At 44.3% G+C, this 22,356-nt stretch overlaps 1 protein-coding gene and 1 non-coding gene across 11 annotated transcripts in view; one reads left to right on the top strand and one right to left on the bottom strand.

Moving 5' to 3' along the window:
• LOC121598823 overlaps positions 1 to 20,612 on the bottom strand; it is a 128,153-nt gene extending 107,541 nt beyond the window's left edge. For 5 of the 10 annotated variants that reach the window (XM_041926120.1, XM_041926127.1, XM_041926129.1 and 2 more), the window contains exons 1-2: positions 20,305 to 20,612; positions 18,547 to 19,112 (exon numbers count right to left, since the gene is read on the bottom strand). In XM_041926120.1, coding sequence (XP_041782054.1) covers positions 18,547 to 18,598 — 52 coding nt within the window. In that variant the 5' untranslated portion in view covers positions 18,599 to 19,112; positions 20,305 to 20,612. Of the gene's footprint in view, positions 1 to 18,546; positions 19,113 to 19,356; positions 20,231 to 20,258 lie in introns of those variants that run through there. The other 5 variants (XM_041926121.1, XM_041926123.1, XM_041926124.1 and 2 more) reach the window with 5 other exon arrangements.
• On the top strand, positions 605 to 676 carry Trnae-cuc. Its single transcript has one exon. It is a non-coding gene; the product is annotated as a tRNA-Glu (tRNA).
• Positions 20,613 to 22,356: the final 1,744 nt, after the last annotated feature.

Raw genomic sequence — 22,356 nt, 5'->3', positions numbered from 1 at the left:
TATGAATTTTATTTTAAATTTGCTAGTTTTTAAGATGTTAAAGTAGATGCAGGAGATGGTAGATAAAGACGGACACGTTAAAGAAAATGTAAAAAATCTAGAGATGTATAAATAAGGTAACCATGAAAATGTGCATACCTTATATCACAGTCATGGTTTACCAGAAATTGTGTTGAAACGTTTAAGACTCTATTGATTTCAAGGGCATACTGGAAATTACTGAATTCCACAACACCAGCATGTTAGGTGGACCTTCAGGCCATTTTTAACCAAATCGAAATTATTTTTTCATCTCTGTTGTCTCACTCACTCCTTTGTATATTCCTGATTGATGCCGTATCAATACCTCTTCTTTTTGTGGATTAAAGTAGTCCAAGTCGTGGCAAGATATTGGGTTTCGTGAAGTACCTCATCAGCGTGGTGCGTGCAATGGCACAATGTATAAGCTGCTGTTTTCATCGGTCGTATGTTTCTCGCACAGTTTTAATGCTTTCTCTAGTTGCTGGATAGCATAGGTCTTCCGATTACCCTAAATCAAGATATATCATGGCATCTGTGCATCACCAATTGAACTTTGCTCTCTCTCCATCTTGCTCTACGTGCCTCCCATATGGTCTAGTGGCTAGGATAACTGGCTCTCACCCAGTAAGCCCGGGTTCGATTCCCGGTATGGGAAACACTTTTTAACGGGCGAATGAGTTCATATGGCTTAAAGTCTCTATCAACATTAACAAAAAAATCTTTCCCTACGACAGAGTGTCCGTCCTTCTCACTTCGGGGCAAATTTCTAAACCATTGGGAAACAATAATTTTTATTGCTTTCAGTGCCTTTCTTTCACGAAGTTTTAGCCTAACAATAACGACAAATCATTCATTTAATAACACTGTCTACACTGTAAACTATAAGAGTAGCCGTCAAATAAGATCCAGAAGGGTTCCATTTTACAATTATCATGCCAAAAATCTTCTCAAATATTTTGTTTTATTTTTAGCCTGGAAGCTTTTCAATAATTACTTTATCACGTGTTAATGACAAGTGTACATCTTTCCCGTAGTGTCCGTCTTTACTTACCTTTCCCTATATAAAACATAATATTTAGAGAAAAACTAAGCTCCAAAAAGTAAACAATATTCATTCTATTTGGATCAGAAGAACGTTCAAAGTGCTCATAATTTGTCACTCAAACTGTCTGAGATAAATTTCTAAAACTACCTTTCTTCCTTTTTTAAACTAATTTTAGTTTAGTGTCAATGCTATGCTGCTTGAACAACAACAACAATCTGCTCTAGGAACATTTCAAGCGACAAAGGCCTATGTGCATGAAAGTTCTTGTCTTCCTACTTATTCGCACTACACAATTGCAACAAAATCAGAAACGGTAACAATGCCATTTGTTGTGCGTATGTGTGCGTGTAAGCAATCTCGGCAAACCATAACAAACACTCTGACCGATAAAGTAAGCAAAAGAACTGGGGATTTGGCGTATAATGTACAAACAAAACAATGCCGTCCACCTTCCACTCCTGTTGCGCTTCATCCCCTTTTTTGCTCCGTGCTGATTACGCCATAATGTTACCCATCTTTACGAGCCCTCCTTCCCGGAAACCTTCCTTCCCTCCTTATTAGATGGGCGTCCCCTTTCGGCAATAACGGCGCAATGGTGTCCCATCCAGCCAAAACGCGCTACCGAAGCGGATATGATTCGCTGGAAGAAAAATGTCCTACCTGTCACCTACTAATTTGATAATCATTATCCCGTCCCTGTGTCCAGGGTTGCTCCAGCAAAACGCACCCCCATCGACTTGTGATGTTTATGCGTTCCCGGTGGTTTGCTTATTTGCTGAACTTTCCTTCCCCCCCTCCCCGCTGTTGGGCTCCATTCCACCAACCGTGCGAAGATAAACTTGGCATAATAATGCGAATCGTAGGCCCCGAGCCTTTCTTCCCGTCCAGTTTGGCGCGCTTGCCGTGCGAGAGAGCCGTTTCGCAACAACGCTTGAGGGAGAACATCACCATCCGCCGCTATCGATTGGCTTTCCACTTACCGAATCTTCCGAGGGAAGGCGAGGAAAATGTCTAGCAATAGCGCACACACACACACACATTCTGCGTGGACAAATCACCATCTGGGCTATGACGAGTGGTGTCGCTCCCGATAAGGCAATAAAGTTAGGGAGCGCAATACACACCGGTGAGCGCGGCCAGGTTCGGTCTCGCTTATACCGAAACACTTGCACGATGAAATACACGCACACAGCTTCCTTCCGCAGCCCCACCGACACTTCGTGTCCGTGCCGCTTATCATATCCTGGCGAGAAATGTGTCTGCCCTCCACCACCCGCACTCGCGGCACTCTTGCAATCGATTTCATTCGTTAGCGAAATTGGAGCAAACTTTCCTGCCTGCGTCTCTGGCGGTGCGTGCCCTCCCAGCCGGTGTGTTTTCAACGTTCCGCACCGCGAACCGCTCCCGGCTGGGCGCTCCATTCCCGAGGCGACGAAAGCGAAAGAAATCGAATGGAATATTTGATGAACCTATTGCCACTTCAATCGGGCGCCCGGGTTCGGGAAAGTTATGCGCACACGCGCTTTGTGCGCGGAGGAGCGGCGAACCGGTGCGCTTTACCGAATGCATTCAGGAATGTAGAGCGCTTTGGCATGCTGCGAGGGGGCGCTAAAGTGGCTACAGGGAAGCTCGGAGCGTTACACACATATAGCACGTTCCTATCACGCGTGAATCGTTCATCTTAGGACAAGGTGTGGGTGGGAACGATATCGTTCGGGGAGCTGTAAATAAGTTGACAGGCCTTTGCGCCCCCGTCCCGATGTTGTATTGCGTCGTTCTCAACTTGCTTTTCGTCGTATCCGTTACCGATACACGCACACACACACACACATACACTGTACACGATTATCAGTACGTGACAGTCAGACAGTCGTTCGATTTCCGTACCAGTCGTGCAGTTGATGAAAAAGTGGAAAATTGTATTGAATTTTAATAACACTCTCCCGGCACACGGACACTTTGCCTGGTGACGAATTTGTGCCTTCCATTTGTGCAACACACAAAAAATGGATGCCCTTGACATCTTCACGAGGCAGGATAGGAAGATGGAAAAGTTTTCTGTGTCGTTGTTTGTTTTGCATTCACTTACCGGCACACAAAGCAACGCTTCAATTCGGTAGCTTTCACGGTTAAAGCACGCTCCACGTTCTGTCCATCATCTAATCCATGAGTGCTGTGCTTGCTACTGCTTGGGTCTGTTTCGACAAACGGCAGGCCGTCTCGTGTTTTGTGCCAAAAGGATGAGATGAGATGGAAAAGTTTTTGTCTGCAGCTCGCCCGCACACCTGTTCGTAAATGATAATTTTCCAATAACAGCTGCATGGGTATAGCAATGCTTGGAGATTTTTGTTTTTGCATAGTTGACGGCAAGCGACGAACGACTAAGAGGGAATTTGCTTGCTCTGTTCAATGGATGTTTGGCTAAACTTTGTCTTTGTATCTGGGACGAATTTGGGTATCTTTAAGATTAGAGGAAACCTTTTTGCAACGATTCACATTTGGGAATGAAATTAAAGTGTGTTGGTGGCGTTTTAAACACTTTCAACAACACTTCCACGTTTAAAAACTTATTCATTACAATATTTCTTTAAAAAAAATCTATTTTCGTGTAAGTGTTCCACAGCTAATGCTTACCGGGCACTTTGATTTCTAAAGTTTGGTTATGCCTGACTGCTCAAAATTGCTCTTTTTGATTGTAGATAGATAAATGTAACATAAAATTTAATTAAAAAATAGTATTTATTCAAGATTTAAGCCTCGCAGTACTAATTCATTTAAGCAAACAGTCTTAGATTTGAACAGATTTTTTTTTTCTAAATTGAGTTGCTCCGGAGGAATTAAACGTAAAAATTTGGTTTTTTGTCGCTGTATTTCATATTTATCAAATAAAATTTATCAAAATATGGCTTATCGTACACCAAAAGAGAGGAAATGCAATTCCCCAACCATCTACAACTACAAATATATTGAATTAATAAATTAAACGCATTTTACCTTGTGATTCCCTATTTTGTTCACAGTGATAAAATAATGGTCAGCTGGGAACCACATGAAAATGCATTTAATAAATTATTTTAATATATTTTACAGCCTAAGTAGCTGGGGAATTGAATCTCATTTCTTTTTGTGTACAATAAGCCATATTCTGATAAAAAAAATCAAACAAATATAGCAACAACAAAAAAACAAATTTCATCTTTCACTTTCACGCAAGGCCTAAAGTGACCTTCAAATTATACTTGAAGGTGTACAAGAATAGCACAACGTAATACATCACTTTTGTCTCGTAGCTCAGGCAAAAGGCCTAAAACCTTTATAAAAAAATAACAAAAAATACTTTTCGTCCTTATTTTTTTACAAAAATGCTTTAAAACATTATTGAAAATCAATCTTAGAAACGTTTTTTTTTATTCAGTAGGGACGGCTTTGCCGTATTGCTTAAAATCTTAGAAACGTTATAATCATATAAATTTCATGGTGTGTACAATTTTAATGCACGTTACGTATGGTTCTGAAGATTAATCAAACACCAAAGCAATCACTCATCAGCTGGCTACAGCGCTGTATAAAACCTGCTTTAAATAGCATTAAATTTTTAAGCTTCCACTGATCATATTTCCCACAATCGATCATGATGATATGGTGCAGCTGTGAGCAGTAAAAAACACAAAAATATTGCTTTGCCTCTTCTATACCATCACCTACGCTTCGCTTCCTCTTGCTGCGACAATCCACGACCAACCAATGACAGCCAGCACTGCATCACGCACTCGCTACCAAACGGTGCAGAATGATTTGATTTGTTTGCAACAAACATAGTTACCGAATTTTCAGTACCGTGTGCGTTTCTAACGCGTGCGGAGTGATTTATTTAAAGGATCAGTACTGCCGGCATCGAACGCGCGCACGCTCACGGTCGTGCCGCACACTTTCACATTTGACATGCGTGTGCCGCATGCTGAGGATATTTTTCATCCTTAACTTGGCTCTCAAATGTTCCACTCCCTCTCCCCACACAGGATCGTTTCGCATCGCGTTCGGGTGTACCAACTTTCAACCCCCGCTTCGGGCTAATGACGCCCGGCCAAGGTAATGGATGCGAGCATTAGCTTATGTGCGGCGGAGCAAAAGCATCCCTTTGGCGGACTGCGGCTAAGACTGTCGTAAGAATTTTGATGCTCAACAAACAGTGAGTAAGATGCGAGACGCTGAAAGCCAAGCTGAAAAACGGAAAGCAAAACAGCCACGCTAACGAGATAAAGAATGAAGAACTCGCATACCCATGCATGGCGACATGGCGTGGTCACAGTACCGTCGACTCCCGCCCATCGAAATGAGTGCAATGAATCTTTCCTTTCTTTCGACACTTTATTTTCCTTTGCCCGGGCACAGTATGCAGCAACTGTAAAAGTTTTCCCATCCGCAGTAAACCATCTTTACGAGCGATAGTGGAGCGTGTGTATTGCTAAGAAAATGCGAAAAATGACCCAGATGCTTTAAGATGAACCACGGACACAGTGTGCGATGTGAGAGGATGGAACCGCTACCGGAACGTATCGAAGCGAATCATAAACATTTCGACTTCGAACCACACAAATGCCCTTTTTCGTCAGCAGTCGAAAGCTGACTGGTGAGGCAAAGCGCGTACTTAAAGTCATGCTCTTTGAACTCCGGTCGAAGAATGAATCTTCAATTGGGTTAAGCACTACTCAGCGAAGAACGTCAAGTGCTTTACTTGCCAACGTGTAGCTTTGTGATATTTTGAAGCGAAATCATTGAGTTGGGAAAAACATTACGATTATGATTACATTTAAAAGGAACGGAGGATGGAAAAGGTAAAAAAATAATATTGATTATTTGAAATGATATGCGAACAAGATGACATAATTGAATACAATGTTGACGTAATCAGGAATCCCTCATGAAACAGAAGCAATTACTTTCGCCTAAAAGTATGCAAGATGTGCGACAAGTTTATGCTATTAAATGAAATACGCCTTAAGGTATGCGATTGAGCTTTTAGTTTGAGTTTGAACAGTGTGTTCTTTATTGTGTGCATGATCTGTGTGATATGCAATGAGTGGAAAAATGAAAATAGTTTCAATAGCATAGGAAAACGTTTATAAACATTTCGAAATGTTTTTACTTTTGTTCGCCAGTCTCTGTTTAACTTCATGTAACTGAAAAAATAGTGAAAATTTTTCTAACTTTCTAACAACCCAAACACAAGCTAGTGACCTTTACCGCTCCAACCGTGCCGCTTTAGGAGCTTCATTTTTATGGCTTTGACTTTTGCCTGCCCAAAACATAATAGTTCCACCATTACGTGGTTCACACAAAAACCTTCTCCGTTTTACGACTTTTTGACCGGCCAGCAGCCGCTGTTTCCCCCGGCGCCGCCTCATTTCTGTTTGACAGTAAATGAATTTTGCACCGAGCAGAAAGAAAAAAAAAATGAAAAGCTTATTTATCTAGCCAGTCACTCGCTGTCAATCCGCGACAAAAACCAACCGAATCAACCCGAAGAGTGTCCCTTCTTCCGCCAGAACCCGGGTAACTTTTCCCTCTAGCGTTGCATAATTAAACCGTGTTTCCGGCTTTTACGATTCACTCCCACTTTCTACCCTTTCTACCCTAGAAGAAAGAACAAATCAACAAATTGCCGGTCTGGGGGGGGGGGGGGGGGGGGCAAGAAAGCGGTGACGTTGTGCTGCGCTTAATGTAATCATCCGAAATTCGATGAATCAATCCATTGGGATAGGATTTACATAATTTCCTTCATTTCTTAAAGTCTACATAAATCCTTCCTTCAATTTTCTTAGGATGAGTTGCACGTGGTGTCCTTTCAGTGTATGCGAGGAAAGACAGAGAAAAAACGAGCAAGGCTTTAACGGAACACCCCCAAAATCACAAGCACCGGATTCACCTAGCAAAACTGGGAGGGGGCCCAAGATTAGCATAAATTTGATTACCGGTACAGCAGGCTGTCCCAGGAATGAAGGGAGGGCAGTAGCAAGTCCGGAGGGTTGGCAAAATTAATTCCACACAAACCACACGGAGTGGAAAAAGTGGGCAAATTTGGCGCAAAAATAAGCTGACATACTTGTGCAGCGCCGCTAGAGGTTGCGACCCGAAGCGGATGATTAACTAATATCGTGTGAAAAGCGATTTAACCACCGGCCTGAATGTGGCACACACACAAACACACCTGTGCGTTGAATTTGGTTTGCTTAGCCCTAGGTGTATGTATACGTTTTTTTTCGGCTAAAAGGTGATGAAACATATAATGCCCACCAGGATACATCAATTTCACACCTCAATACGCAAGCCACAAGGGGAAAAACACACACACACACTCGCCGCAGTGTATGTATGTGAATGTACGCTGCGTAGGGAAATTTAGTGATTTGCGTATCCCGGTTGCTGCGGGATACGGGAGTTATGAATGAATGGTGGGTAATAGCAATCGTGGGGAAATGTGCATGAAATTGATTTTACGCTTTTTTAAATCAACCATCGAAACCGATGCGAACGGGCGGTGTGGTTAATGGTTGCAATCAAGCATGATATACGGGTATGCAATAGGATCTTTTTATAGCACCTTTTTAAGCCCAGTACCACGTGTTTTAGCATTTGCAAGTATACTTTTAGGCGTCGATGTAAAACTTGAGCTAACAATTGCGTCACGTTTTATATTATTTGACTACACATAATTTTTTTTTATTAAACGCCTATCTTTGACCGTATATTTACCTAAATATGAATTAAATTATAGATTTTTAACATAAAACATTGCATACTTTCGGGCTGATTTCATTCCTAATGCAGCTTATAATGGATATGAGAAATTAAGTTGCTGTTTAAAGCCCATGTTTGTGGTGTTTTGTTGTATCGGTATTGGTATTCCCTCGAGTACCACTGATCATTAGCATTCAGTAGATGCCCTAACGGGGTAGTTTTCTATGTTTTCCACTCCGTCAATCGTCTTAATAAAGCCATCCTGGCAACGACGAGTAAAAATAACCAAAACAGGCACGACGATTTTGAGGTCATAAATTGACCTGACAACATCAAATCGGATCTGTCTTCGGAGTCACAAGCCGCGTCTCGTACCGCTCTGCTTAGCTCGTTCTTATGCACGTTCACAAATCCCTTTAAAAACAAAATAAAAAAAATCGAAACCACCAGCAACCAGCAACTGCAACTCCCTACCATTGCTACAATTGCAATCGTTCTTATGAATATTCAGCCAAACGAACTCAACGACCCGAACCACTGCGGGCGCGGGGCTGTGATGCACCTGTCTTGTAGTACCAGTAGAACCGTTCAACGGGATGGGATGGTTCGGTTTCCTTCTTCACCGGGGAGGGATTATGAATTTCACATTGTTCGACTGAATAAAACATTCGCCCCCGGCTGGTGAGCGTCCATCGCTGTCCGCCGGTGCGAATGTACCGTACGGAGGGATGCCTCAGTTGGTGTCCTGGTAGGTGACACAAACTGCATTTCATTTGCATGGTAGCTCGATCGGTTTCAGAGGCAAATTCCGATCGTACCGATGTATGTGTGAGTGTCAACCAATTCTTGGTAAAATCGAGATAAAGGTACAAAAGTAAAGGCAGACACTGTATGGTTTCATTCCATGGTGACGTTTTGCAACGATTCTTTCACCTTGGTTGTGTGCAAGATTTCACACTCAGGGGCAAGACACGGGTGATGGAGGGAAAAAGCGCAAGAAGGAAGATCAACCTGTGTCCGGCACGGTTGTATTACTTTGTGTGAATGGGGGAAAAATCGAAAAACTGAATGATGAAATCGAACAAGACAGCCATTAGCACACAACTCTTGTCCACTGCCGAAGGGTTGCTAGGAGGGTGGAGAGCGCTGATTCAAAATCGGTCGATTGCCATGGAAAAGTGCATGAGTTTGGTGACGTGATGATGGCATATCAATTGCTCGGGCAGCATGTATGGTCAACGCTTGGCAGCAACTCCATCTCCGATTTCGTTCTAAATTTAAATCAATGCCCACGTTCTTGCCTCTTAGGCAATTATGCACGGTCGTTGGGATGTGGGAAGTGTAAAGTTTGCTGTCACTTTACATATTATACAAAACGTTTCCAGGAAAGCAAAACGTTGATTCGTCTTGTGCTAATGGGAATCACTTTGCTGGGAGTGCATGCTGGGTCGGTGTGAATGTGTGATGGGGGTAGCTAGCGCATCTCGATGAATATGGAATTTAAGTGTTTGTTTAAGTTACTGGCCGTCAGCTAACAATTTAACGTATAACATTTTCATACGAGTTGCATATAAAGGCTTCAGCGGATAAGCGATTTTAAACTGGCAGAGGCTGGTTAGGATTTTGGAAGAAAACGCCTCAAAGTATGCAATTAGGTTATAATAAAAATGACACAGTTTTGATATGAAGTTATGTTTATCGTGTTGCTTTCTTATTGGAGTTTTTTAGGGTTTCCTCCAGCAAAACAAATAAAAACTTTCACAAAGTAACTTTACAATTTGTTGACAAACTTATACAAGGGAATAATAATTTTATATCATTCAGTTTTTTACGTTTATTACAACAGGTAAGCATGCATGATAGCAGGATATTGTTGCTGAAAATAGTGTAGTTTTTTTGCATTTTGTTTAGTTTTTTACTATTTGTCTATTTTACGTCGATTTTTTTAGTTTTCTGTTTTAATTGGAATATAAAGGCTTACGATTATATCCATATCCAATGCGTTTACTCTACGTAATTTCGTAATATTTATATCCTATATCTAACCATCACGTAATTGTGTGTCAAATTGCTCATTGAATTTGCAGCGCTATCATATCGACATTCACGCTAGAACGGCAAACTTCAAAACTCTTTCATGTCATAATTCGATTGATTTTACAATTACAAACGGCCAATAATTTTCTGAATGTATCATAAAAAAGAGAGATAAAGCTCATACAAATGATCCTGCCTTTTGAAGATAAATTATGGAAATTTCATGACCGGCATTGGATTGGAAAATAACGCCAATTAAATAGCAACCCATACATTTCCGGCGTTCAATTATTTACCCTAACGTGGCCATAAACTATTTTAAAGCAGTTAAATTACCATCCATTGCAGACGGCGATTGTAGTACCGGTGTAAAATCAATAAAATAAACGACCAAGCTGTCCGTGCTTTTCCGTGTTGGAAAACGGTAATAGTATGTTAAAATCATTCGTTCAATATGGATGAACCTGGTCGGTATGGAACTATTGCATTATTTGCAAACGGCAACCGCCTATTGCGGCTTTAACTCTGCCTCTGTGCTAGCTTTAACCGTGTGTCACTACCAATGCCCGCTGGGCCAACTATGTCACACAATCGCTTCAGTGGGAGTTAAAACGGGGAATAAAAAAAATAAAAAAAATAAACAGAACGAAAGAATGAGTCAACGAAACAAGCCCGAGTACAACAGATGTCATCAAAATGGGGACGATTATTCGAGGCAAACATCATAAACGCGGCGGCGTGTGGGCTCCTCCGTTTGTCCGTTTGGGCCGGTCTGTGCCAGCCGCTGCGCTCCGTCCAATAGTTCGCGAGCGAAAACTATTATTAGTAGTTCCGTCCATCGAGACCGTGCCAAGCGACACGGCCCACCCAACACGTCAGTAGCAGCCCGGTCCCGGACCAGCTGAATCGTGTGATAGCAGCAACAACTACCACAAAAAAGCATCATACCATACTGGTAGTCTTATTCTATTCGGTTGGGCTGTGCGGAGGGATGGTTTAAGGTTGATGATTGGAGCAGATAATAAAAGCCGCTGACGTGCGAGGAGACCCCCAACTGGATGAGGACGCGGCCAGAGCATAAAACGGTTCATAGGCTCCGCAAAAAAAAACGGAAGACAGCGAGCAACGGAAGAATGTAGAATGACAAACACACGCACACAAATACAGAGGGAAAATAGAACCATCCCACACGGGGGCGTGATGCAGGGAAGTGGTATTGGAATAGGAAGTGAACCCTCCCCAACCTCGAAAAGAGTGACAGCGGGACAAAAGAGATATGTGAGCGGTATTTTTATATCAAACTTTCAGCACCAGGATGTGACACGGCACACGAAGGAATCCTTTCTGCCCCAACAGACAAGACTCCCTCGACGAAAAGCCCCGTGCAAAAAGGATGGATGGGCCTCGCAGAGCAGAGTTACGGGTAAGAGGGGATAGAAAGAAGGCAGCTTGTCCACTCGCACACGCCAGCTCGTCAGAAAAACCGCTTCCCGAGTTGGCCCTGAGCGAGCATTACAGTGCGGTTGGTTTGGCCATTTGCTGCAGAGCGGAAGGTGAAAATGACGCTGCCATTTCGATGGTCTTCTTTGTCCAACGCTTTCAGAGGGGGCAGGGCCGTTAACGAGCAGGACATGAAGGTTACGACGCCTGTTTTTCGCCCCTTTGCCCTGGCGGCTTGTTTTTGGAGGGGTTAGGCTTTTGCAGCAGGCAGCTTTTGTGGTTGCTTACGCTCCTAAGCGATGTGCATGTGACGTCAAACTGTTGTGGTGGTCATGTTGATGGGTTTGCTTAAAGCTTGGTAAAGATCTATTCTTTCTATCAACTCTTCTACTGGATAGTCTTTCAATGAATGGCTCATCCCTCAAAAACGTAGTTTAAAACTATTCGAGCAAGTTCTGAAGCCTAAACTAACCGACATTGAAAAGATTCTGCAAACAGTCTCTAGCTCACCAGGTGGATGTCATCAGGAAACCACAATCTATTACGTGCCACGTTTGGGACAACAAACTGACAGAGCCAAAGCTGCCCCAGAGTGCAAATGTACTGCAACCAACGAACGCGGTACGATTCAACGAGCGAATGTTTCGTTTGAAAACAACCAAATTAAACTGCCCCAGTGCCTGCAATCTGTGCCTTATCGCGCCTCGCTTCCGATCGCGCACATTAAACGTTTAGCATCCTGAAAACAGTCGCCACAGTCGGTGGCCAAGAGCAACAGTTTCTGATGTCTGTGATGCTCTTGCTCTCTCGCAGGACCTCGGCGGAGGCTCCCGTCCAATGTTTGCCGAATGCGGTGGCCGGCGGTGTGGCGTTTTGCGGTGTACCTCAAGAGCAGCGTCTCCTGCAGTGGACGCAAGCACTCCCATACGGCTCAGCCACCAATGCTTCACGGAGTGGCAAAATCAATTTTGCAATTTTCATCATAATTTCACCGTATTTCCCGCCGGGCGGCCGGGGGTTTTGTGGACCATCATAATTTGCTGGACCACGTTTATGGACTACCCAAGGAAGAAGACACAGTACGGCACAAAGCACAGAAAGCACTTGCCAACTTGCCGCTTTTTTCTTTCTTCCTTCCCATGTCTGCAGGCGATACGGCGCGACCCCAAGGTGAGCATACAGAAATCTCGACAAGATTCCAAGCGGAACGTGCCTCGAACACCAAAACTCGTGTGACTCGTGTGCAGTGCACACAGGGCAGGGCGGCCGCTTCCGGCGAAGCAGGACCTACGACTGTTACGCCGAGCGCTAACGCCCGTTTCTCGCACCGTCTTGAAGCACTGAAGTTATAGCACATTTTGTCAAGGACGAGTGCACGAGTAAGGAAACAGAGCAAAAAAAAGCGCAAGTTGTGCGTCCTGCTTCTTCCTTTTGTTTCGTACTTGCACCGTACTGTCTCGGAGCAGTAGGCCCGGCTTGCTCCCGGTGACCGGCAGTCATGCAAGCGCGCTGTCCGTCGCGTTTTGCCCGCCGTGCGACGTGCGACTAAGTTGAAATCCTGCAGGGCAAGCATAATGCCGCTTGACATGCAAAACGGTTTTTAAGAACACTTAACTTTCTTTCACCGTCAGCTTTTTTGTGTGCGTTGTTTTCTTCGCCCCTTACTTAAGAGAGCAGGAGCGTTTACCGACCCAAAGGAGAGAAAGGGGCGGGGCCGCTTGAAGGACTACACAAGTTTGCACACGACTCGCAGCGGCATGTGAGTTAGAAGCTTCCTGCTTAACCACTTCCGGCAACGGCTAGCACACAAGAAGTACAATACTTGACACTCGGGAAGATGCGAGCGTCATCAACGTTGCGGCTTAGCTGCTTACAGCCCAACCTGGTCCATAATGATCACGCCAAGGATTAGTGCCCCTTTTGCCGCCACCTTTCGTTCTGAAGCATTCTTGGATGACCTTTCCTAGTCCGCTATTTAATTACACTGCCGGACGTATTAGTACAAATAAAAGTGGATACACCCGAGCCGCCCGAGTGAAGGCTGGCAAGCAAATTTGTGCGGTTATGTCACTCCAAGCGGTACACGGCTTTCTCGAGCTGTACACTACAACCATTGACCCTGTGCCACAGGTCACAGTGGTTGCTTGAAAGTGGTGATTAAATGTCTCAGATTAGTCTCAGAACTGGACGCTCTTCGCCCGGGAGCTGTCGCCCGGACAAGATTAGTCGAGAGTGTTGACGTTGACAAAACCGCGCCCGGACCGGGCGAACTCCGCAGAACACTCGCCGAGGGGATGAGCAGTTTCGAAGGCGATGAGCGGTTAATGACAGTTGTCAACACAAAGTTGTAACTTTTATTCGTTGCTTAAGGAGTTTCCTTGGGGTAGTTGGTGGTGGCCAGCTGCAATCAAGCGATGGTGAGCTGTTTATAATGCAAAGTTAAAGTGCTTGGAGCGTGCTGGAGACGCGGGTGGAATTAAAATTAATATCTTTTTTAATGGAAGGATTTCAATTTCTCGCTTATCATTGTGTGGCTTTGAGAATTTTTAATGTGAGCTTTAAACGGGACTGTTTGTTTATGTTTTGCTGGAGAACTCTTCAAACAAGATAGCTCCAGTGAGAGGTCCCAAAAGGTGTCACCGTATCTGGGAAACCAAATCTAGCCAGTGTTTCAGCATTCAGCAGCTGCCGTATCTCCCACAACTTCAAACGAATATCATCAACCTGAAATCCTGAAAAGTGTGAAAGTCGCCTCCTCATTACAACATATTACCTTATCGCACCAGCTCATCTCTGCTGCCGAAGTTTATCCTAATTCCATTTATGGCATTTTCCCTTCCCCATCAACTCATACCGCCGCTTCTCCCCCGGCGGTGACTAATTTCTCACATAATCCATTTTTAAACCCTCAAAACTGTCTTCCAGCATGGAATTGGAAGGCTTGCACAAACCGTACAGGAAACAACGCGGGAGCGAGGCGTGCGAGGGAGGGTTTTTACCTCTTCCGTTCCGTTATCCGGAAATTTAATTAAAAAGATCCCATCCGTTCGATATCCAAAAGCGGTAAAAGAAACACCCTCCATCTCCGGGCTGGCGCTAGTTTTACGAAATGTTTCGATTAAGCAGAATTTTCAGCCCCGACCGGTTTTGGAAATGGATTTTCAGGGCTTTGTGCACCGGGAAGTTTCGGTAGGTGAACTGGGGGAATGAGTTGAGGCAGCATCGAAAGAAAAAAAAAAACACATCACAATAGGTCCAACCAATGAGTGAGTTTAAAAGGTAAGATTAAAAACTAAACTATCCAGTTTGGAAAGGGAGAAACCAGCTGGAAAGTCTGTTCGAAAACGTTTTTGGTCCTTCGAACCGGATCGTTCACAAATTCGATACTGGCTGGTCGTTGGCTGAGTGTTTTCCAAGGGCCTTAAAGTTTTCCATTTCATTACGCCAGCTGGAATGAGTGTAAGAAACATCAAAAACAATTCCAAGCTCTTGTTTCCCATCCACCCAGCATCACTGAGAGGGTGGTTCTTTTCAGCTGGAAAAGCTTTCAAACCCATGGTACGTCTGGTATGACTGGACTGGGAACGAGTACACTGTATCAAACTGAATAACAAGGAGCTTTCCGCAAAGCAACAACTACGAAAGGAAACACAATCAACCCGTCCACCAGTATCGGTTTCGATCGGTAGAATCAGAAATTTCACCATCGGCCAAAGACAGCTCGATTGCTGATTTGAGGCCAGCTGGCAATAGAAAACTATCAAACGAAAGCTCCTTGCTCCACTTATTTCACCCTATCCCGCAGCGACGATCTCGAGCTCGATTAAGTAACTAACTTTTGGGGTATGAAAGAGTTGGCTCTCCTTGGCCCAACAGTATCAATGCCGACCGTTCCGGGGTGTACTGCTACGAGAGAGCCCACTGCACTGCTCGGCCCACAAAACGTTCCGTAAATCGGGGATGGGCAATTTCCGCTCAACTACAGACGGACCCGGGGTGTGTGTGTGCTGTATCGATTCCGATTGGAAATTGAAACACATGGTGAGCGGAAGCCGAAAGCAAGCAACTGTACTGCAACTGCATTTCGGTTTCGGTTGCGCTCGGTATGTGTGTGCTGGCTATGGTTAGCTTCTGCCCAAGCGAAACCACTTTTTGTGGGAAAGTTTTCTCGAAAGCACCAGTTTCCCCACATGCTTTCCCCTCTCGCTTCTGGCCGATGTGTCAATAAAGAGGGATCTTCCTGCAGCGCCAAACTTTAGCACCGGTTTGCTGTCTACTAAAGGAAGACAGATCCATATTTTAAGATAACGTACGGCATGCACACATACACACTCACCCTGATTTGCCCGAACATGAGGGCTCCTGGGAGTGGTTGTAACGCTGGGAAGGATAGTTGGGCTAGGATTGCTGTTCTGTTTCCGTATGTATGTGTATGTGTTTCTACTTTCGGCCAGCCGGTTTAAAGCAATTGCCCTGGTTTCTGGTAATGAAAGCACTTCCACGAGAAATCTAGGACAATTGGAGTACTTCTCGCTCGGTTCTTCATCTCCGAACGCTGCTTCTCGCCGTACAGCTTTCCTCCGACCGGGGACAGTGGCTTTGCGTGGAGGGGGAGTGAAAATAGGATGAACTTGAAGATGAAATCGATTTGCTGGTGGAACTAGCGGCGTGATGTGCAGGAGAATGGGGAAGGCTAGAAATAATGCAGTCTTTCCGTGATGAAGTTACGGATGTTGCCGGCCGCTAGCAGCGCCCAATGTTAGCCAAGTAAACACAATTTATCGCAGTGAAGCTGGGTGAACGTATGTGGGTGTGTGTTTGATTTTTGCTTTACTTTCTTTTTCCCCCTGTGCTGTGATTTTTGTTACAGTGTATTCTCTTTGGTACGATGCTGTGGTCGATCGAACTGCCCACACAAATTGGGTGCAATACGTGAAGGCTTCTCTAGTTGGAATGTCAATGAGTGCATAGAGTGGGCTGATGGAGTGGACTATACAGTGTTGCAGAATAGAGTTGAAAAATTGTCATAATAGTGAGGTAAGGTAATTTGGTTACCGGAACAATGCAATGTTGTCAAGGGAATTGCATACCTTAAGGCGAAACCCATCAACTTGTTTTCGTACAGGGAAGTTTAGATTTTTTTGATAGAAAATCAGTTCAAAAGATGTCTAATAATTTTATATTGCTTTAAAAAAAATAAAGATGATATGAAATCTAACTATTACATACAATTGAATATTTTCAATGAATATTTGAACCAATTCATTGAAATATATCAAAATTATCAGAGTTCTAACATAAAGGTTATAAAAATTATAACATAACGATCTTCTTCTTCTTCGTCTTCTTTGACACAACAACTGTTGTCGCTCAAGGCCTGCTCTCGCTCGTACCACTAGAAGAAGGCTATGCTTTTTTTGACTTTTTGATTTTGATTAGATCTAAGAAGGATACTCTCAATCCTACTTCCATTCGAGGCTTGAACTCATGACGGGCATGTTGTTAAAGTCGTGCGAGTTGACGACTATACCACAAGACAGACCTGCATACGAGCGTGTTTTTGACGTACAGGTTATAAGTTAACGAATGGACAGATTTGAATTGCTCAGGATTTGGTACTAATCCAGAACGCACAGCGATCTTGGAACCTGTATTCCAGTTTCAAGAACTCACACCGGTTCCGAAATTGGCTCTAAACTATAAGTAGTGCGGGAACAGATACTAAAACTTTACCAACCTTCAAAAAACATTTCGTTGGTAGCAACAAATAAATAGTAAAATTTCTCAAACCTACTTATAGGTACTAGTAGGTACAGCAGGCAAAGAAAATATTACACCACTTCCTGGCCTTTGTTTTTTACTCGCCAACTTAACATCTCCCCATCGACCAAACAGCACAAACGTTAGGGTTAGGGTGACGCTGCTTACTCCATTAACGCTATAAGAAATTGTTTCACACTTACTTTGTGTGCGCGTGAATCCAATTTAATGTCCTTTTATCACCCACACCCACGGCTGAACGATGTAAAAGGGATGCTTTTAAGAAACCTTTTTTTCCTGTCCACATCAACCAACAACTCCCGCTGGCACTTCAGAGCCGTTAGGGGAGCCAGGGTTGGTCCAGGGCAATCCCAATGCCTTCGCGCGTGCGTTCTTGCCAGTTAAACATACTTGCAAACTAAGCAAAAAAACTCTCACACACACACACAAACAAATACACTCACGCTAAAACACATCGTATAAATCTTCATTTGCTGGCGGGCACTAGTCGCCGGCCTCCGCCTGGAGTCACAAAATGGTCAGACAAGCGGCGTCTTTCGGCTGGTCGGAGATTTGACCCCGGCAGCAGCTTCCCCCCAGAGCGATCGTAAAGGAGATTGCCGCGGCTGCAACCTGTTACCCGCGTTTCCCGGGGCAACAGAAGTCATCAAAAAGTATACAAGTACACACACACACCACCACACGGCGGCTACACGGGGACCACGCTCACGTACACGTTCATGAATTTGTAATGGTCGAATACCATAAATTCCCATTACATTAGTGTAATGCGCACCGCAAACGCGTATGACAAAAGCCGTAATAATGTTTACCGTGTTCGGTTTCCGCGAGCCGCTCCGATGCCGCCCGCCGTGGGCGCCCACTGTGTGCAAGCGAAGCGGACAAAGCTCCTTCTCAAGGCTCCGGCCACAAAGCTGACCAAGCCGTTACCAAGGCGATCCTTGCATGGCGAGCGTCTTGGTAGGATTTTTATTACCATTTTCATGGTGGGCTCTGCTTCCTCTGCTGCTGCTGCTGCCGCTGCTTACTTTTAGCTCGTCACGACCGACACACAGGGATACTACCGGAGCAAGCAGATAAGACGCACAGGGAAACAATTTATTTCATTTCATCCCTGCCTTCCTACGCCGAACGACGCGATAAGCCGCGGGAAATAAAGTGTGAACAAATATAAAACCAAAAACAAACAGTCGCAGTCGCGGTGCTGCACGAAGGAGCACTCCAAGCACACACACGTTTCCATTGGTAACGGCTTAGCTTGCAGGATGTAAAACAGCAAACGGGGTATGCCATAAAAAGCTGATCAAAAATCATGTGACAAATGGTCAATATTTCAATTTTGGCGTACCATATCCCAAAGCACGTGCCTATCTTTTTTATGTTATTCCTGTTTTAAAATAACTGCGAAAATTGCGCCTTCCACTTTTCTTATAGTAAAAAACGAAAGAAAAAAAAACGAAGTGTTCGAGAACACGCTCACTCACCTCCAAGCAGCACGCAGAGTAATCCAATTTTCATGCCCGTTCGTTTATCCATTTTTATGATTTCACGCACTCTGTTCCTGCGGGCAGTCTTCGCGCTGTTCTATCGGTGTAAAGTAGGTGTGCGGAAGCGTTGCTGCTGCTGCTGCTGCTGCTACTAAGTTGCCTTTTCAACCCGGAATCAAATCAGCTGTGCAGAGGGAAACTTGTCGAGAAACACGCTTCTCGAGATGGTGGAAAGTGGGGAGAAAAAACACGAGACAAGCACATGAGCACACACTCACTCCAGCAACACTTCCCTTGAGGGCACTGTGATAGGGTTTTGTTTTCGCCGCACTTTCCCCTTGCGGGAAAATTTTAAAGATGGTGGGGGGGGGGAATTTTTTCAAGCAAAAAGGAGGAGGAAGAAACACACACACCCACACACACACGCACGTACACACAGACAAGGTGTACCAGAATCACCTGGACCACATTGGGAGCACACACGGATGCTGCTACAGCACGCGGGTTTGCGAAGGGATTTTACCTAACCACGGCACAGACGCACACACACACACACTTCAATGCTGTGAAACAACAATGAAAGAATAAAAACTAGAAGATTAAATTTGTTTTTAAGGTGAAGTGGTAGGAAAGGGCAAAAATACTTTTAAAATATTAATAAAACCTCTTTTAATGCCTTTTCTTCTTTTAATATTATATGCACTTTTGTGCCACTTTAAATTGCTCAAAATCACACGTTAAGCACTAAACTCACTAAAAAAAAGACAAATTGAAGCCCACAATTTCCAGAAAAGTTTGCTTACACACCTGCTTAACTGCTTATTTATCGCTCCCATTCACGATGTTTCCTCAAGTCACGTTGCGATAGTTTCACGAAGAGGAGAAAAAAACACCCCAACAACGACCCCGAACAGTTTTGGCGAGAGAGCGTACTATGGCTCGAGCACTACTACAACCTGTTTTTACTACCGACCGATTTTCCCTTTCGAGTTTTCCACGTGGTACAGCGGCGAAGGGAAGACGAGCTTCGTAATTTCATTACGAATGCGTCTATTTTTGAAACCACTACAACTCAATGTCCCGCCGCCGACGTGATTAATCTAACTCGAACGGCCGTCTTCGTTCTCGTTTTCGCTGTCTCTCTCCCCCTCTCTCTGTCTCTTGCTGTTTTGTTGGTATCTCACTCTCTCGCACCGTTTTCTTCCGTGCCCTAGATTGTGTTTATTTTCATGCGGAATTATTACGCCCCGTGTTGTATCTCACTCCGGCCCTGCAAACCGGCGTAGCGGGCTGGTAGATTTCAAACGCTGCTAGATTTCGCTTACAACATCACCGGCCTAAGCATACTTTAAGTCGGCCTTTGGACAGTCCGGGACAGGACCCACCAATCAGGGACGGAAAACGCAAAAAATAGTACCTATACCCATCGGTACGGAAAAGCTCACGGGGTCTTCTCACCGAGCAGATGATTTTGCTCATTCTCGCAAACCCACGGTTGCTCTCTTGCTGAAGGAATTTTTCCGCGTTAGCGGAAGAGTCTTGCTTTTCTGCTCCAAATCCCTTTGGCCCCCTTCAGCAGCAGCCTCAGGACCGCTTCCGTGGATGGTTGGGTTTGATATTGTTCGGCTTAGGTTCACTTTTTATTACTGTTTTATTATGGTAGCGGCCAATACCAACCACAAGCGGAGGAAATTGGATTAAATCTTCACCTTTTCTTGCACTTTGCTTTATCTGCCACTTGCCACAGTTACTTACAGTTACAACACTTCCGGAACCGGATTCGCTGATCGATCGCGGCGCCAACGCGGTTTCACATTTTATTTGCAATTGCCTGCGGGAAATATGTCGCACTTTGACGGCAAGAAGCGCTTGCTGTGGAACGCTTAGAAGAAGGATTCGTTTGATAAACACACACATACACTCACACACACATAGACGCACCCAGTGCACTCAAAACAGCGAAAGGTGACAACAGACGACGAACACGAACGCGCGACAAACGATGGCGGTAGTTTTCGAACCGTCGGCTCTGAGAGTCGGCACGCGAATGACTCTACGCTGCGGGTGCGTTTCTCTGAGCAGCGCGCGAGCGTGTTCTTTGCGGGTGAAGGCGGCCGCTGCAACAAAGCGGCTGCGACACAACATCGACCCGAACCGAGCCCGAGCCCGGTGTGTGGGGTATGGGCTGGAGAACGCAGCAGGTTGTAAGCCATGCAACACGAAAATGATGCTGAAGGAAAGCATAATTTAAAAAATACGGTTTTGGGATTAATAAAAATATTTTGTATTTAATTTTTTGTGATTGGTTGGTTTGTTTTTTATGATTTATTTAGATTTATTTTACTTTATTTAAAATTTTTGCTAAACTGTGCTTTGTCTTGGGTTGCCTATGCTTTGTAAGGATTTATTTGTTTCGCCTTAAATTAGGCAAACGCTAAAAATGTATAAATAGAAACGCCTAAAACTATGCAAAATCAGTTACTAAAGATACTTTTTACAATATTTCCTAAATTGACATGATTCCAGTGCACCATCAAGAACCGTTTTATAGCATCTGCCTTTTTATAGCATCTTTGAATTTGACGTGAAAATAAACTCTTAGCTCAGCTTTGTTGCGCGACATCCCGAACAGAGCCCGAGTGAAATTAATGCGAGAGAAAGTGTTTACACACGAGCTGTACGTTTGAATTTATGTTTCCTTTTTCCCTATGTTTGCAATCGAAGAAGTCTTACCTCTCTTCTCACGCATCAAACCAAACCGCTCTCTCACCACCGTACACCAGGAAGTGAGTTGAGCAAACAGCATAACCTACTCTCGCACAACAACATCGCTCGGAGAACGCGCTCGCCGCCACACGCATCCGTAAACATGAACGGCCCCGCGAAAGAACGTCATGCAACGACCGACCGTCACTGGGTCAGGCGATTGTATGTTGAGGAAGTTCATGTGCGCCCTTCCGTGTTCGGGGGTTTCGGGCTCGCCGCTTGAAGTGAGCTCGAGGGAGATAGAGAGAGAGTGTGTGTGAGAGGGCAGCTACGAACGTGCGAGCAAAAAGGAACCATCCGACCGGACATTAACCGGCGTCCGTTGTTGCTTTTTGCTTTTGCGGGATCCACTTCTATTTCCATCCTTTCGCACTCTGCTGGAAAGCGTGTTAGAGGTTAAAGCACCCTTGGACGGTGCACGACGCCCTGAACATGGACACGCGAGGTCTAGGGCGTTGGTGAGGTTAGCATAAGCAACGGCTTTTTTTTTGTTATTGTTGGTTGGGGGGGAAAAGGATATGAAGGATTATTTGCAATAACATGACAAAGAGGGACGAGATATCGTGATGAATTTTATGTTATTTCTGGTAGTTCTTTGACATAAAATGTGCTGTATCTCTCTTCGAATAGATTGTATATGCTCCCGAAATAACATTATAAAAAGTAATCCTTGTTTTGGGGTTGCTTTTAGTTTTATCTGCCTTTTGTATTTATGCATTCTTTAAAGATATTACAGAAGATACAGAGATACAGAGATACAGAAAAGAAAGGATACAAAGAATGACAAATACAAATTTGTCAAATAAATTCAATGTATTCACCGCTTCCAAAAAGCCAACCACACATTTTCACCTTCCGTCTTGGGAGTAATGGAAAACACTCAGAAAAAGAAAACACCCACCATCTCAAGGTCACACTGATAACACCGAACGTAAATCGGAAGCCTACCCGATGCTTCCCGGTCGATATTTATGCTTTTCTCTTCAAATAAAACACATACGCACACACACACACCCACTCACCCAAACCCATCACGTCAAG

This window comes from Anopheles merus, chromosome 3L, assembly GCF_017562075.2.
Source record: "Anopheles merus strain MAF chromosome 3L, AmerM5.1, whole genome shotgun sequence".
NCBI lineage: Eukaryota > Metazoa > Arthropoda > Insecta > Diptera > Culicidae > Anopheles > Anopheles merus.
This window is presented reverse-complemented; position numbering and strand designations above follow the sequence as displayed.